Here is a 16,580-nt window from a genome sequence, read left to right as displayed (position 1 = left end):
AGAGGCACAACTTAAAAGTACTTCTCTAAGTAGCTACCGCTGGCCTTGTAGCTGAATCCCTTGAAGATGTCTGACTTAGGAATGTCTCTTCCCTGTGGATTTTCCTCGAAGGGCAACGAAGTAAACTCTTCGTCAAAATTTTCCGCTAGCTCGAGATCCGTAATGATAGGTACGATGGGGCCTTGTTCAGACTTTTGTAGCGGACCATCTTGTATCTTGGCCCAATTGATTTTACGAAACACGAAATGGCTGGTATAGGGTGAAGTACGTTCCTGACCAGCTTTTTTCTTCCTTCTGCGTTGTTGCTGTGCTTGTTGTGCTTGCGGTTGGGCTGCCCAATAACGGTCCACGTCCCAACGCTTGTTGCAATCTTTCTTAAGCAGAGCACCTAACCAGTCTTTCATGCCATCACTGAGGTAGTATGGAAGACGGGGACCTTGCTTTTCCTTTTGAATCTTGTTAAGAATAACCTTGTGATTAACACCGGTATATGGAGGTTTGCCCACTAGCATATCGTATACTAGACATCCTAGAGAATACCAATCACAGTTACGTGTATAAGGTTCGCCTTTCAAGATTTCTGGTGCGCAGTATTCCGGAGTACCAATTATTGAATGTAAAACAGAAACATCTTCAGGTGCTGATAATGAATTGTTATCGTCTACACTCTTCTTACTTAGACCGAAATCAGTCAAGACTAGATGGCCATCTGCATCCAACAAGCAGTTTTCAGGCTTCAAATCACGGTAGACAATTCCCTTTTCATGTAAAAACTTTAGTGCACAACTAATTTCTGCCGCATAAAAGGCAGCAGTATCTTCATCTAGAGTACCACGTTCCTTAAGATGGTAGAAAAGTTCACCGCCTGGAATATATTGTAAGAGCAAATAGAGTCTCGAATTATCATGGAACGTGTAGAAAAGTTTTACAACGTTAGGATGATCCAATTGAGATAAAATGGTTCTTTCAGCGAAGATTCTTTCCACACGTTTGGAAACATCCTGAGATTCATCGTTTTCAATAATAATTTCAGCTTTCTGTAATTGTTTCATGGCATACAATTTGGAAGTACGCTCATCTTTAACCAATACTACTTTACCATAGGCGCCCTTACCTAATACACGAACAGGTTTAAAATCTGCTAAAAGTCTTGGATCAACACCTTGTCCTTGACCTTCGCCTACTGAAAGTGATAATCTTCTCGAATGTAGAGGTGCAACTACAGGGAACTTCTCGAGAACAGATGACTTCCTTCTATGTTTACCGACATGTTCAGCGCCCATTGGTTGTAAAAGTTGCTGAGGTGCCTCTTCACAATCATCATCACTAATACATAATTCTTCAATATCTTCGTCAAGTGTAAAAACCATCTTATTACGTGGTTCGAGGTCCTTGTAGAGGTAGATATGTTGTGTCTTTCTTAGTAGTCATCTTTTATCTCGATAAAGAGTCGTGTTTCGAGAAACAATGCAACGAAAGACTGAAAATTTGACCGTTAAATGAGTATAGCGAGTGGTAACTTTACAGAATGATATAAAATAAAATATTATATATGCGTGCAGGAAGGTACATAACTGGAAAAGTGTACGAAACTATACATGACGGAATAAAATTATATACTCTCTATGTCCCCTTTCCATGCTCCATCTTGTTCGTTATTAGTTCTCGGAAATCGCATCCGCTGCAGACTTATAAATGTTGATCAAATCGTCGTAGTTGTTCGCACTTACCAGGTTTTTCCTAAAGAATATCAGATTCAGAGTGTTGATTAGCTCTAGAATCTGTTTTTCACTTAAATTCATGAGGATGGTAGATAAAATGGTTTCGACTGTAATTCTGTGTTCACTAATAAAAGTTTCATAGTACAAGTTGGAAAAGGATCCCATGAGAAATTGACAGTCGACTCTGTCAGTAATACCACCATGACCTGGGATGGAATGACCGAAATCTTTGACTTGGAAAGTTCTCTTTAAACCTGAAGCGAAAAATCCACCGAATGGTGCAAATATAGACGCAAATGATGCTAAATTCAAGGCATGGAAATAAATTGGTTTCAAGGTAACCACTGAAATTCCAAATTTTTCAAATATTATTGGTGGTAGTCTGTAATCCTGTGGAATGAATACTGGGTTCAATTCGCAATTGACGGATGTGAAGAAATTCGTGCGAATATCTTTAACGGGGCATGTTAAATACATGTAAGGTGAGAGTAGTCTAGTCAATAGTAAACTAGCAACTGCTGTAAAGAACCATGCTCCCAAAAATCCTTCCAAAGTTTTCTTTGGTGAGATTTCAATCAGTTTGGTTTTACCGAACGTGATACCACATAAGTAGGCAGAGATATCGTTAATGATAACTAATCCGCATGGAACCAGGAACCAGAACAACCCGTTAATCACATTTTTAATGATTAAATGTGCTTGGAAAACCACCAGTAAAAGAGTCATGTGTGTAACACAGAGACTAGCAAATTGCCACTTGAGAAATCCCTTGCGTAAACTGCACACAAACATGACAAACCCTTGCAAATAGAGACAGTAACAGATAAATTTGTGATTGGCGGCCACTGTTGCTAAGAATTTGTATTCGAGGAAATAACTTTGGAAAAAGCGGAACAGTGATTTACCCTCCAAATAGTATATGGTGGTGAATAAAAAGTACCAGTTTAAGGTCTTGATAAGAGGCAGATTTCTCTTCCTTCCTGAGGCACTAGTAACAGCTATGCACTCCTTAAAAGTAGTAATTTGGCATACCAAGATTAGAATAATACACCAGAAATGACCAGCAGCAAGTGTAGCAAAAAAACCTGCAATCATTACGAATGTCCACAGGGTTCTAACTAAGAAATTATACTTTTTCTTTTCCTTCTCGTCTCCATCTTTTACACCATTCTGTGATGGCGGCATCTTGGTTGGAGATGGCTCCGTTTCAGCAGTATCATTTACCTTCTTATCCACACTTTGTGGTCTCTTTAACTCTTTCTTGCTCATTATTGTTATCTATCGCCTAAGGGGACACCACCTTTTCTCTCTCTTCTTTTTCGATGGAATTAGCTCCTTTGAAATTAAGAGCTGCTGACAATTGAGAAGCGTAGACAACCAATAATTATTCCAAACTAATTGATTGGCCAAATAATTTCCTATATGTGATTTGAACCTCTAGTTTATGAGTGTTTGCTACTTGTCAAAGTTTGACATTGTTTGTTGAAACTTCATGGATAAAAGAACATGTGAAGGTAAGAAAGGAATCGCTTTATACGTAGAAGCATATTTGGGCGATATATACCGTAGTTCAGCGGTTAAAGTCCATTCATCTGGATTCTAGAGTATCAAGAGTATCTTTGAGGGTTGGCCACGGTTCGATCAAGGTGTATTTTACTTTCATTTGTGTCAATTATCATATGGGGCATTGATTTGGTAAATTTCAAAAATGAAAAAAATCGATGAGATGAGATGAGATGAGATGAGATGAGATGAGATGGTTACAATAGAAAAAAAAGGATCATAGGAGATGGCTTCTACCATTTCAGAAGATCTCCCTGGTGTTTTAGGGTTCGTAGAGGACTGTAAAGGCTTTTTCCCTGGCTCAAAATGTCTGGTGAAACGTTCACCAGTCGGTGGGTTAGGTGTATTTGCGCAATGTGATTTAAATGAAGGTGAGACCCTTTTGCAGTTGCCCAAGAGTGCTGTTTTTTCTGCATCGAACAGTTCCATTTCCAATTTGCTAGTGGATAGCGAATTGGATGGTATGCTAGCGCTTACCATTGCCTTTGTGTATGAGACGACCGTATTCCAAGAGAGGAGCCACTGGTGGCCGTACTTGAAGAGTGTCAAAATTGAAGAAGCTGGATCATTGTATCTGCCGCCCAACTATTGGCCGGACCGTGATATGCTGAAGGGGTTTACACTCGATACGCTTTACCAGGGATTGGACCCTGAACCTGATATACAACAAGGGTTCCAAATTGCTTTGGAATTGGCCCATAGATGGAATAAAGAAGTCGGTATTCCAATTCCATGGAAGTATCTCGATAATTTAGAGAAATTCGTTGCATGTGCATATGCCATCTCTTCGAGGGTCTTTGAAATTGATAATTATCACGAGAGCGGATTGGTACCCATAGCGGATCTGTTCAATCACCACGTATCGACCCCGGACGTTAGATTCGTTTCCCTCTATGATGTTTGCAGCGAGTGTGGTGAGCCTGGGATGTGCAGGCATTTGGTGGCAGAGGCACTTGAAGAGGAACAAGAGCAGGAGCAAGAACGTGAAAAGAAACCGCCTTCAAAAAGCGGTGATGGGCTGATAGACATGCAGTTGATCAAGGAGCTGGAATCGCAAGAAGAGGAAGAAGTTACCAATCCTAAGGAGAAGGGGCTAGTAGAGGGTGTTCAGCCTGATGATTGCGTCGACATCGTCCTTACGCAAAGTGTTCCTAAAGGTCAAGAGATATTCAATTCTTACGGAGACTATTCTAACGCCTTACTATTAGCCAGATACGGGTTCTGTGTTGAAAATAACCCCTGGGACGTTGCATATTTAGGCAGGGACCTCTTAAAATTATTAAAAGACAAGCGTCTGGCCTTAAGGGCTAGATGGTGGAAACATTTGGGTTATCCGCTGTACAACAAGTGGTGTGCGCTAAACAAAGAGCAGGATGAGCAGGAAGAAGAAGACAAGGAAGAAGAAGAAGAAGACCACGATGAAGAGGAGGAAGACGACGAGAATGACGAGGAGGACGACGAGCCGTACTGGCTAACCGTAATGTGTATAGACTGCAATGGTGAACCTTCGTCCCCCATGAGAGCTCTGCTCAATCTATTAGCATTCAACGACAGAGACTGGAACAAATTACGCTCCATAGAGCAAGATGTCGAGTCTACGGGAGACAAGATTGGTTTGCTAGACAAGCCACTCAGCAAGGGAGCACGTAAAATTCTACTGAATCTGGTGCATAAGAGAAAAAGACCAGTACCACAGATCAATAACGCAGCTGCCCGTATCATGCTCGAATCTGAGCGTAAAATTCTGGAAAAAGCTGAGCATTATCTGAATTCAAACTTGTGAAGTACATAAAGGTTTGTAGAAACGCCCTTTTGGACTTTAATTGATCACAATCTGCATATAAAGTTGTTTATTTTCATTGTTCATCGGTAAATATTTTGCCTTTTTTTCAAGTCCTCGATCTTCTTTTTTTTCACCACGCAGAAATTTTTGAAGTATAAAAGGGCTTTGAAAAATTTTTCATTCTTGAACTCATCTCATCACATCTTTCTTCAAATTTTGTAGAAAAATCCACAAAGCACAAACATATTAGATTACCATGGCTCGTCCTCAAGTTTCCGTTCAATCTCTAGAAGGTAAAGCTACTTCTTCAGCTGTCCCATTGCCAGCTGTCTTCGCAGCACCAATCCGTGCTGACATTGTTCACTCTGTTTTCACCTCTGTGAACAAGAACAAGAGACAAGCTTACTCTGTCTCCCCACAAGCCGGTATGCAACACTCTGCTGAATCATGGGGTACTGGTCGTGCTGTTGCCCGTATTCCAAGAGTTGCAGGTGGTGGTACCCACGCCGCCGGTCAGGGTGCTTTCGGTAACATGTGTCGTGGTGGTCGTATGTTTGCTCCAACCAAGACCTGGAGAAGATGGAACGTTAAGGTTAACCAAAACGAAAAGCGTTACGCTACTGCCTCTGCTATTGCTGCTTCTGGTGTCGCTTCTCTTGTCTTGGCTAGAGGTCACAGAGTTGAAAAGATCCCAGAAATTCCTTTGGTTGTTTCCAACGACTTGGAATCTATCACTAGAACCAAGGAAGCTGTGTCTGCTTTGAAGTCTTTGGGTGCTGGTGCCGACTTGGTTAAGGTTGTCAGATCCAAGAAATTGAGAGCCGGTAAGGGTAAATACAGAAACAGAAGATGGACTCAAAGAAGAGGTCCATTGGTTGTCTACGCCCAAGACAACGGTTTGGTCAAGGCTTTCAGAAACGTTCCAGGTGTTGAAACTTGTGACGTTACTGCTTTGAACTTGTTGCAATTGGCTCCAGGTGCTCACTTGGGTAGATTCGTTATCTGGACCGAAGGTGCCTTCTCCAAGTTGGACAAGGTCTGGGGTTCTGAAGCTGTTGCTTCTGCCAAGTCTGGTTACAGCTTGCCATCTAACATCATCTCCACCACTGATGTTACCAGAATCATCAACTCTTCTGAAATCCAATCTGTTGTTAGACCAGCTGGCCAAGCTAACCAAAAGCGTACTCATGTCTTGAAGAAGAACCCATTGAGAAACAAGCAAATCTTGATGAGATTGAACCCATACGCTAAGGTTTTCGCTAACGAAAAGTTGGGCTCTAAGAAGGCTCCAAAGGCTTCTGTTAAGCCATCTCAGCTTTTCAACGAAACTTTGAAGCACGACTAAACTGAATAATCTAGTATATAGAATTTTTTATTTTTATATGCCCTAATCGATTATTCCTTTTAGTTTAGTACTTACTATACTAATTTAATTTACAGAACATTAGAACGAAGTTCAAAAAAAGAAAACAGAAAAGTTCTAGTGCATTATATAGTAGTTTGTGTTTTTCTTACATCTACGGTCACCATCCACACCCTTTGCCTGGAAATCGTAAGTGAGCTTGATGTCCAAATCTCTCTTATGGAATTTGTTTGGTTGGCATATTATTTGACCCTTCAAAATGTCACCTTCTTCACATTCTAAATCATCGGCGGTATAGAAAACAGATTGTTTCCAATGCGTATATGGTGCATGTGCACCAGTAGAAAAGGTGACCGGCTTTTCACCTGGTGGTGCAGGGAACTTAACGTCGAACCAAGTAATTATACCATTAATCCAATCTCGTCTTTTAGCTTGTACTTCAAATTTAGCAGTGAATGAAAGGTCCGACAATTGAACAGTGTTTAAGTCGAATTCGATTAACTCACACTTTGTCGTGTTGACAACTTGACTTTCCACCGTGTCTACAATTGGTTCCTTCATAACGTGTGGTATGAATGGTGAAAAATCAAATCCATAAACATCCTGCCAATAGCTCAATTTCTCATCCTTGTATTGAAAATCTTCTAAACCTGCAATGTGTAAAGAACATTTATCTGGGAGAATCAATCCACCTTCAACTAAGAAATGATCTCTTGCATAAAGAACGGTATCTAACATGGATTCATAGAGTAAAAAGTATCCCATCCACTCAGAGACAATGATATCCACTTTGGGGAAAGGTAATTGAACATCCTCCAATTTACCACGTAGAAGAGTGATCTTGTCACCATACCCATTCAAATCGACGAGCTGTTGAGCCATTTCAATAATACTCGACATATCGACACCAATAACATGTTTAGCACCGTATTTAGCAGCGAACATCGATAAAATACCTGTCCCGCAACCGACATCTAGAACAACCTTATCCTTGAATAAATCCTTGTTCTGAGCAATGGCATTTCTATAGGATAAGGTTCTTACAGAATCTTGAAGCATCTCCTCATGAATACCATAATGATCGTAAGAATTGAAATAGTGCTGCTCGCTTTGAGTCAAGGCGCTCTTCTGTGTAGCTGATTCCATGACTGCTGGAGAGTGAAATATCTTTGGTAGTTCAACTAATAGGAGTATTCAACTACTTGAAATTTCTTCAATGTCTCGACTTAGTGTTCAATATTTTGTTTTATGGGTAAAAAATTTCACGATGCCCATCGGCCTTTTTCAAGATTACTTTTTTTTCGTCTGAACTTTAACTTTGTCCAAGATCATCGCAACCATACACCGCACATGCTAAAGTCGATGAGAAGCCATTGTGAGCCGCCAGAGCTTGGGAGGCAAGTATAATTGTAGCCAGTATTCGGTTTCTTCATCTGCATCTAAATCTTTTGTAGGTACCCTTGCTGAATCAGTCTTTCCACATCCGACTGTCTAACGAAAAATTGAGAATCTTTAATCAAGTTGAATGCACCGTACTCCGTTTGAATCTCTCCTGCATCTTTAAGCACTCTCACGTCGATGAACACATCACTTGGCGGTGTTAGACTGCCTGAAAGGTCGATATCTGCTAAATCACCACTTTTTAATTCCGTTAAAAGATCAGTATACTCTTTCAAATAGTCTTGTTCTTGATGGGATAAATCACTGGTGTCTTGTTCTGCTCCTATGAGACCGTTCATTATATCTAACCCATTATTTTCCCAGGCCAAAGAGTTTAAGATATCGGACCTGACTTTCTGATATGCCAAGAGACATCTCTTGTTTCTCTCCATGCAGAGCAAAGTAACAAAATACTGGCATTTAGAAATCTTGTCATCAACGAGAGCCAGTTGTTGCTGATCTTTTAAAAACTCTGAGTTCCTCTTCAGCTGCGTTACTTCTCTCAATATTCCTTGTACAAGTTCTTCGTGGTACATGGGTAGTGCGTACCGCTGGTTGTTTCTACCATTCAATTGTTTTGTTCTCTTAGCCTCCAATACAAGCTTATTAGCTAAATCACCATACATCAGTTAAATCTCTATTACTCTCACTTTTCACTTCTTTGACCGGTTTCAAATTAAAAGCTAAGTTTGAGATGAGATGAACATCTCTTTAAAACATTACCGCGTTCCATATTGAACAGTCGCGTAATAAGATCGATGGTAATGGCCTGCTAATGAAGGTCTATGGCAAGCGTAGTGGATCATTAGGGATTTATGCCAGTCAGAATAATTCATCTGAGGTGGAATTAAGTGACTATGAGTCCGAACCAGAACCCATATTGGAGAGTAACGAACGTGAAACTGTGATTGATAACTCTACAGATGACATTCGCCCTATGACAAGTGATTCAAAAATGAATCCAAGTGTGGATTCAAGTTTAGTTTCAAGTGTAGGTTCGAATGTGTCCAATTTGAAGGCTTTTGACTTCCTGGATAAGGCTCAGGCACCTAAGAAGAGAAGAAGGATTTACCACGAGGATCACTCAGATGATACGCAGGACAAGAAAGACACTAATGTAGACGAAAACCCCTTAAACAGGACAATTAATGACCTAAACACATTTGTATCCTCTTTGAAGAGTAGTGATGAGACGCTATTACAAGATACGTTTAAGAAAGAGTTGGAAAAGTCAGTAGAGGATGGTACCTCGAAGAACACTTCTGGGAAATTGACCTACGATCGTTCTCGAACTATGCTAATGAGCAAAGATGAAGAAGAAGGTTTGGAAGCAGAAGATGAGGAGCCAAAACCGACCGAAGATGGTGATACGAAGGATGGAGACGATAGTCAAACATATCACATCAACGAATTGAAAAATATGGGGGATATGTTACAGTACCAAGATGACTTAGAATTGTTATTAGAAGGGACACCGTCACGAATGTCACGGTCTCAGTTCGTTTCGCATCTTTTAAATATTGCATTAGCAATGAACGGTGATCAAGAGTTTTGCCGCTATGTGAACAAACGACAAGCACGAGACATGTGGAGAAGAACTTTCCACCAAATGGATTTTCATGATGATGTCTTGTTGTTAATACAGGGGTTTCTTGCGACTAAATTCCAACTGCCGCCAAACGAACTGCCGAAATTCTTCAATGAATTTATACAGGCACTTTACAAACGGAATCGATTACCTATTAATGGGTTATCTGGTAACAAGATTGCACAATTGAATTACAACGATTTTTTGCATAATACTCAAGATAGAACGGGTCAGGAGTATGTGTTGGAACTGTGCGTTCAATATCCTGGGGTAATACTTTCGTGTGCTCCGCTGGTTAATCGGATCGTACAAACTCTTGTGGCAAGTGAGGCTTTGCCACGTGGAATTTTCCCTGTAGTAGAGAAATTAGCCTCTAGTGGAAATACTGCTGAAGATGCTAATCTGTTGTCAGTTGTTTCCAACAAATTAATAGATCTGCTACCGAATAATTGCCAAGATGACCATCTAATCAAATCATTGATTTTATTCACTAATGAAGAAACTTTGGAAAGGAATAGCGAAGTTTTTCATACCTGTATGAAGTTTGTTCTTGATCATTTGCCGCCATTAGGATCTACAGATATTCTTATTCTCCATCTTGGTCTATGTTTGAACGTTATTAGTGGTGAAAGTGGAATATCACACTTAGAAAATGCATTATGGCTACAGGCACAAACTTTCTTCCATAAATTAGAGTCCAATGACGACGACTCGTTTTTGCTTAACATGTTTTATTTGAATTTTGCCTATATGACTGTTTTGTTAAACAAAAGGTTGCCGACTAAAGTGAAAACAGGTTTAATTTCACATTTAGAGCTTTTTGCCCAGGAATCCCAGCATTATAATGGAAGTATCTCAGATAAGATCAAATACGTCACAGATAAATTATAAACTCTTTAAATTTCTCTAAATGTCTAAATTTCATGGTGCTAGTCTAATGATTTCCCATTCTTCATGTTCACTTTTCCTCCTATAGGTGAAACGGTCGTGTAATCGACTTGGTCTACCTTGCCAAAATTCAATTTCGAGGGGAACCACTCTCACTCCACCCCAGTAGTCCGGGCATGGAATTTCTTCCTGACCTTCGAATTTTTTAGTGTTAGCAGCGGTCAATTGATCTAGTTCATCTCTACTCTTGATGGTAGATGATTGTGGTGAAGACCAGGCACCAATCTTTGATCCACGGGGTCTTACCTTAAAATATCTTTCCGAAGTTTCACGGTTAACATGTTCTGTAAAACCTTCCACCCTGACTTGTCTTTGTAAATCTTTCCAAAAGAAATTGATCGCACCATGGGGGTTGGATTGGATGTCTCGAGCTTTCTTGGAAGTTCCCCAGTTAGAGTATATAACGAATCCACGATGATCTAGTTCTTTGAAAAGTAACACCCTTGATGAGACTCTACCACTTGGTAACTCAGCAGACGAAAAGGTAATGGCTTCTGGCAGGGTTTCTGATTTATCACTCTTGGCTTCTTCGAACCATCTAGTGAACTGTTCTATTGGATCTTTGACCAGTTGCGATTCGTTAAGTGAAGACTTGTCGTATTGATAAGTTTCAGGCGCAAAGATAATAGGGGTTTGAGTTCTTTCAATGTCGTCAGCCATAGTTTTAATAAATGGACGGTATTTGGGTAACGAGCAAGATATTCTTGAAACGAATTGCCTTAAAAGTCCAATGCTCATCTTTCTTTTATTACAACAAGATGTTTATAAAAGTCACGGTTTAAACTCTGGGGTGATGAACAGGGAAAGGAACTCGTTAACGAACAAAGATAAAGAAAGAAAAGAAAGAAAAGGAAAAAAAAAGAATGGGGAAGCAGACATCACGATACGGTTAACTTTGAGTATGGTCAAGTGATAGGTGATGACGACGAATTTAAGGCGTTTTACCACGTCTTTTTTCAATTCCAACTTCTCATCAATAGATGATAATGAAGGGGTGATCAGTTTCCAAAAAGTGATAGTGATAACTAGCTGGCAGATTTGGCAAACGTACTTGGAAGACTGCCCCAAAAGCCAATACGGATACCCTAATAAGCCAGCTCAGTTCATCAAACAAGCCAATGTAGTCCATGGCCTTTGAGACCATCTGGTAAATGAATTTTGCTCATGATGGGAGAGAAAATTCACTGAAAAGAGGCCCATTTACGTATTGGAAACAAATTAAGGAATGGGCAAAAATCTTATAACAACTGATCGTAACCAACGGATTATCCATGAGCCAGACATTCGTTCGGGCCCTTTTGGCGTTCTGAGAAGCATGTACTTCATCCATTTTGCAAACCTAGCTCAAATCCAAGGCTACCATCGTTGTGATACACTATGTATCTTGCCCAAACCGGTCGAGGGCAGTTCCCGATTGCAGTATGGGTGTTGTGGTACGAGGTATGGGTTCTCAGCGGCAGACGAGACTCACTTCGATCCGTTGGCATCTCATGCCATTCTTTCGAAAATGAGCATCTGCCACTTACCAGACCTACGACTGTAATGATGGGCTCATCACAATCACACAATGACTTATTTGTTTGGTGTGTTTCTGAAGGTAAGAGAGGGAAGAGTGTAACGCGTTTCCAAACCTCGCTCCTCCTTTTATAGCCCCAGAAAAAAAAATCCACGTATTAAATGATCACGGATTAGCCGCTGAGTATAAAAGCATATTTAGAACCTCCTTTATTCACTTTTTCTCCTAGTTACTACTTCAAATAGAAAGGGAAATAAAGCAGCAGAAACTCCAGTGATGAGGAGAAGTGTTACTACGTATCAGCCAGCAGCTCACACAGCAGGTCTCAAGAGAGCTTCCACAACATCGGCGGTATCACCCCTTTCACACGTTGAAGAAAGATTGGGTGGATTGGAATTGGTTGAGGCCAAATCGGATGTTGAAGAAGCGTCTTACGAGCCAGCACAATATTTCAGTAATCGAGAAGATGAGGAATTTGCAGGAATAAAGTACACTGCTCTGCCTGGAAGTTCGGGAACAGAGCAAGAGGAAGCCAATAACTCTTCCTCACAGAATACAGAGGTACAAGCAAATTGTGAATCTTCTTTCCATAGCAATAATAGTACTTTGGGAGATCCACCATCTTCATCTTCTGAATACGAAGGCGATTTGGAGGATGGATCATACACGGATACCTTGAGTACATCTGTTAACGATTCTTTACCACCTGAAAACGTTCACAAACCATTAAAGGATCTTATCTTTAAGGCCAACAAAGAGGCTTACGACGTTGATTCTAATAAGGTAAGGATTAAAGTTGGATTATCGAAGAAAGTACCCAGTTTACACCCAAGGAGGAAAATTAACGGAGCCTCATCTTTACAATGATTATTTTTCTAATTCATCGTCTTGTGATGACGATACAGTTTCTGTACCTTCTAAACCGTTATAAAATGTTTTCCACAATTCAGCTACTGACTCAAATTCTTTACCAACAGCGATGGAATTCTCTAGCGAGATGTTCAAAGAATTGAGATTATTCAAAATCGAATCCATCGTGTTGTTGATATCTTGTAAAACTAGATCACGTTGCTCGATGAAATACTTGTCAGCAGCACTCAGTGTTGGTACAGGTACATTTTCCTCTTTATCCCTAGCTGAAGTATCATTATTCATGACTTTCTACAACCAGACCGCCTAGCCCTGTTTGCATGTATCGTTGAAGTATAAACCAGTGCCTGAGCCTGAGCCCTTGTTTTAAAGCCGTGATGGAATTTCCTTTTCATCAACAATTCATTGGGTTACCCGCATATTTTATCCATAATAAAAAGATGCAAGTTGATGAAATATTTATCGCTTCCATCACCTGTTAATCTCACTTTTGGTTTACAAAGAAGAAAAATAAATAACAACAACCAGTATCATTGGCTGTCCCAATTTCGCCAACATTGGGACGGTCTCTCTAAGCTGGAAGATTGGCTTGAACGACTTAAGTTCAGTCGGGCGAACCCATTCCGTTTCACCTGGCATTACTGTTGTTCACACACACATAATATCATCGTATTTATTTTACTATTTTGATCTTTTTTTTCATTACTGCCATTACTTGGATATTTATTATTACAAAGGGGGAAGGGTCGGTTGCCTTAATCGCTCATCTCTCCATCGTTAGTGAATCTTGGTTCCGTGTTGAAGATTAATTCGTATTTTCTCCATTTTTTCCTCAATGGACTGGTTGGACTATTAAATTCTTCTTCATCTTCTTCATCAAACTCATCCAACCAATCCCATGGTTTGTCGAATTTTTCAACGTTCTCTTGTAAAAATGTTTGTAACTCTTCATCATCGTTACAAAGTGGAGCGTCGTTAGTCAAATAGTTCCAAATTAGCATCAGGTAAAATTTCAAACTACGAACCCCTCTTAAAAATCCACGATCCTCAACATCAGGATTCTTTGGTGGTATACGGAATAAATCGTAACTTTCCTTTAAGTCCTCTTTTGTCACACAACGGGCAAAATCGATCAGATTCACTTTAACCCTACATCTTTTGTTACCTGAATCATTGCCATCAAACATTAAAAGAAGTGATGATCCGTATAATCTGTAACCTTTTAAATGGGCAATTTCTGAACCTAAGGTATCTAATTGTTTGGTCAACCTGGGGATTTGTCTAACGACACTTGAAATATGAAGACCGTCGTAGATGAATCTCGCTAAGACTCTTGTAAATTGCCAACCAGCCTGTACTCTTCTACCGAAATATTTATCTCTTGTGATGTAATAAGTTTGATTCCAAATCTTTAGACCACAGATACGAACTCCTAATTTTTTAGAAGTTGTCTTTAAACATTTCTTACGTTGTGAATGTTGTTTGGATGGTTTAGCGTCTACACCGTATTGTCTTGTTCCCATCTTTAGATCGAGAGCACAAGGTTTATTCAATTTTCTTGTTAAATCTTCCAATAATATAAATTTTGATACAACAGTATCGGAATGTTCTTCAAAAGTAATTGATTCGTTATGCTTACCTTGACTTGGTTTTGCGAGATGACTAGTATTGCTAGTACTACCGGCACTACTAGTATTATTAGTAATGTCACTATTAGTAGTACTGATAGTATTAGTATGATTTTCTTTACCATCAAGGCTGAAGTTTGTATCATCCTCATTTTCCACTGCAAACTCCTCCACTAATGGATGGTCTCTCGGTAGTGATAATGGCGAGATCGTAGGATTGTTCTCATCTTTTGAAGATGACAAGCTTGCCCTTCTTAGTTGTGATTTTTCCCTGACCAGTTCCTTCTTCTGAAATTGTCTCAAATCCATCATTGAACTTGGACTATTCAAAGAGTGAGAAATGGTCTCTCTAATTGATTTCTTCAAAAGAGGAGAACCTGAACCTTGATTTGGAACATTTTTCAAAGAATAATTAGAGCCTCTTCTTGAGGTTGATTGTGACGAAGAATCTTGAGAACTTGAACGACTTTTCTTTATTGATGATGGTCTTCTTACCTTTTTCAAATGACCTTCTATTATATCATGCTCTCCTGGTGAAAGCGCAAATACCTCCTGTAGTACTAATTCTTTCAATTTGGTATTTACCGTAGTGGAACCCGATGATTCTTTACCAGACGATCCGCCTGTTGACTGTAGAAAAGAACCTGTTCCTGAGGAATTGCATAAGTTGGATGGATACATGCTTAACATGGAATCCGGCACCATGTGTCTATTATCGCTAAGAACCACTTCAGGTAACCCACCCATTTCACTGCTACTATTACAAGAAATGCTTCTTGAGCAATTATTTTGTTGAAATTGTGGCAGGTATTGTCCTCGTTGCTGCTGCTGCTGTTGCTGATGTTGATCATAATGCTGATGTTGATGCTGCTGGTCTTGATTCTCCAGTTGCTGCCGTTGTTGTTGGTACAGTTTAATACACCGTGATGATGGAAATGCCCTATGCTCTTGTTTATGCCTTTGCGAAGATGATAATTCTCTCAAAAAATCTTCTTTGTTATGGAAATGCTGTCTAACGTTTAACACGCCAATGTAACGAGGCATGAATTGTAACAATTCTTTATGATTAACTTCAATATTTTCATACCATCGATTCTCTCTATTGACTAAAGCCTTGCAAACAGCGCGTTTTGAAAAACGGAAGATCGCAGTGTGACCGCCAACGTTATTGGTAAAAGGCTGTAGTTCAACGGCTAAAGGATAAACACTATCTTTCTCTTCTTCATCTTCCTCATTATCATCGTAGTAATCTTCATCACTTTCCACAGCTGCTTCTGAAATTGAACCTGAAGCTCGTCCATCCGGTGATTGCGCCACATGGTCGTGTGTAATCGATGCTAGTGTTGTCGCTTCGGTCTCAGCAACCGACGTACCTTTATATTGAAATCTTGGGACAACTGGGATCGCAGTCCCCTCGCCAGGCTCTTCATCACTTATTGACCGCGTAGAACCCCTCGATTTATGCGGATAATATGTAGCCGATGAAACTGGTTTTAAACCCAAATCGGTTTGTTGCATCTGTTGCTGCTGTTGTTTATTCGGTTCAGAAATTGCAGATTCCAAATATTTCGCTACTGCATAAGGCTTCGACGCTAGAGGATTTTGAGATCTCGAAGATTTCCCTTCAGGCTTAATGGAAAACTTGTAATTAGTATCATAGAAAGATGTTGGTTTCTTTGTTTTCTTATCTTGCTGAGGATGTACAACTACCTCCTGTTGTGGCTTCTGTGGCACTGGTTGCGGTTCTTGTCTTGCATTCAGCTCTTGTTGCTTGATGATTTGTCTATGTATATTGTTATCCGTTAACCCTTCGTCATCTCTGAATATTCTCAAATAAGTACTTGCCTTTCTCCCGCGTATAACGTTTGATGATAGCTTCTTCTTGTCTGATATATTTAGATCTTTCAAAGAAGTAACGGGTTCATTATCCTCCTCTTGCTCTCCTTCCCTGTCATGTTCATGCTCTTGCTCTTGTTCGTGTTCTTGTTCTTGTTCTTGTCTATGTTCTTGTTCATCTTTTATAAATTTGCAATCACCACTGGTTCTTTCATCTCCAATGTTCATGATCAACAGAAAACGTACATAAACAACGATAATAAAAACCTTCTCTTAGCGCAGCGTAATGTTGCGTATTTTGTTTATGCTAGTTGTTGTTTTTGT

The 16,580-nt window shown here is 39.9% G+C and overlaps 11 protein-coding genes across 11 annotated transcripts; 4 read left to right on the top strand and 7 right to left on the bottom strand.

Annotated features, from left to right (window-relative positions):
* Positions 1-11: 11 nt before the first annotated feature.
* YPK3 (putative protein kinase YPK3) lies at positions 12-1,370 on the bottom strand (the record flags this gene model as incomplete). Its single annotated transcript, XM_002494495.1, has 1 exon — positions 12-1,370. The coding sequence occupies one exon, from the start codon at positions 1,368-1,370 to the stop codon at positions 12-14; it is 1,359 nt and encodes a 452-aa protein (XP_002494540.1).
* Positions 1,371-1,658: 288 nt separating this feature from the next.
* CDS1 (phosphatidate cytidylyltransferase) lies at positions 1,659-2,990 on the bottom strand (the record flags this gene model as incomplete). Its single annotated transcript, XM_002494494.1, has 1 exon — positions 1,659-2,990. The coding sequence occupies one exon, from the start codon at positions 2,988-2,990 to the stop codon at positions 1,659-1,661; it is 1,332 nt and encodes a 443-aa protein (XP_002494539.1).
* A 520-nt stretch (positions 2,991-3,510) lies between these two features.
* On the top strand, positions 3,511-5,067 carry RKM3 (protein-lysine N-methyltransferase; the record flags this gene model as incomplete). The annotated part of the gene is made up of 1 exon (XM_002494493.1): positions 3,511-5,067. One exon carries the CDS (start codon positions 3,511-3,513, stop codon positions 5,065-5,067), a length of 1,557 nt encoding a protein of 518 aa, XP_002494538.1.
* A 256-nt stretch (positions 5,068-5,323) lies between these two features.
* Positions 5,324-6,412, top strand: RPL4A (60S ribosomal protein uL4; the record flags this gene model as incomplete). Its single annotated transcript, XM_002494492.1, has 1 exon — positions 5,324-6,412. One exon carries the CDS (start codon positions 5,324-5,326, stop codon positions 6,410-6,412), a length of 1,089 nt encoding a protein of 362 aa, XP_002494537.1.
* A 135-nt stretch (positions 6,413-6,547) lies between these two features.
* On the bottom strand, positions 6,548-7,576 carry HMT1 (protein-arginine omega-N methyltransferase HMT1; the record flags this gene model as incomplete). Its single annotated transcript, XM_002494491.1, has 1 exon — positions 6,548-7,576. The coding sequence occupies one exon, from the start codon at positions 7,574-7,576 to the stop codon at positions 6,548-6,550; it is 1,029 nt and encodes a 342-aa protein (XP_002494536.1).
* Positions 7,577-7,869: 293 nt separating this feature from the next.
* On the bottom strand, positions 7,870-8,496 carry PSF1 (DNA replication protein PSF1; the record flags this gene model as incomplete). The annotated part of the gene is made up of 1 exon (XM_002494490.1): positions 7,870-8,496. The coding sequence occupies one exon, from the start codon at positions 8,494-8,496 to the stop codon at positions 7,870-7,872; it is 627 nt and encodes a 208-aa protein (XP_002494535.1).
* Positions 8,497-8,645: 149 nt separating this feature from the next.
* Positions 8,646-10,349, top strand: RAD61 (Rad61p; the record flags this gene model as incomplete). Its single annotated transcript, XM_002494489.1, has 1 exon — positions 8,646-10,349. The coding sequence occupies one exon, from the start codon at positions 8,646-8,648 to the stop codon at positions 10,347-10,349; it is 1,704 nt and encodes a 567-aa protein (XP_002494534.1).
* A 30-nt stretch (positions 10,350-10,379) lies between these two features.
* PDX3 (pyridoxamine-phosphate oxidase PDX3) lies at positions 10,380-11,144 on the bottom strand (the record flags this gene model as incomplete). Its single annotated transcript, XM_002494488.1, has 1 exon — positions 10,380-11,144. The coding sequence occupies one exon, from the start codon at positions 11,142-11,144 to the stop codon at positions 10,380-10,382; it is 765 nt and encodes a 254-aa protein (XP_002494533.1).
* A 1,054-nt stretch (positions 11,145-12,198) lies between these two features.
* On the top strand, positions 12,199-12,789 carry HED1 (Hed1p; the record flags this gene model as incomplete). The annotated part of the gene is made up of 1 exon (XM_002494487.1): positions 12,199-12,789. One exon carries the CDS (start codon positions 12,199-12,201, stop codon positions 12,787-12,789), a length of 591 nt encoding a protein of 196 aa, XP_002494532.1.
* Positions 12,790-13,077, bottom strand: DAD1 (Dad1p; the record flags this gene model as incomplete). Its single annotated transcript, XM_002494486.1, has 1 exon — positions 12,790-13,077. One exon carries the CDS (start codon positions 13,075-13,077, stop codon positions 12,790-12,792), a length of 288 nt encoding a protein of 95 aa, XP_002494531.1.
* Positions 13,078-13,547: 470 nt separating this feature from the next.
* KCS1 (inositol polyphosphate kinase KCS1) lies at positions 13,548-16,484 on the bottom strand (the record flags this gene model as incomplete). Its single annotated transcript, XM_002494485.1, has 1 exon — positions 13,548-16,484. One exon carries the CDS (start codon positions 16,482-16,484, stop codon positions 13,548-13,550), a length of 2,937 nt encoding a protein of 978 aa, XP_002494530.1.
* Between the last annotated feature and the right edge of the window lie 96 nt (positions 16,485-16,580).

The sequence above is a fragment of the Zygosaccharomyces rouxii genome (genome assembly GCF_000026365.1).
Source record: "Zygosaccharomyces rouxii strain CBS732 chromosome A complete sequence".
NCBI lineage: Eukaryota > Fungi > Ascomycota > Saccharomycetes > Saccharomycetales > Saccharomycetaceae > Zygosaccharomyces > Zygosaccharomyces rouxii.
Note: the sequence above shows the minus strand (reverse complement) of the source record. Positions and strands in the feature narration are given on the sequence as shown.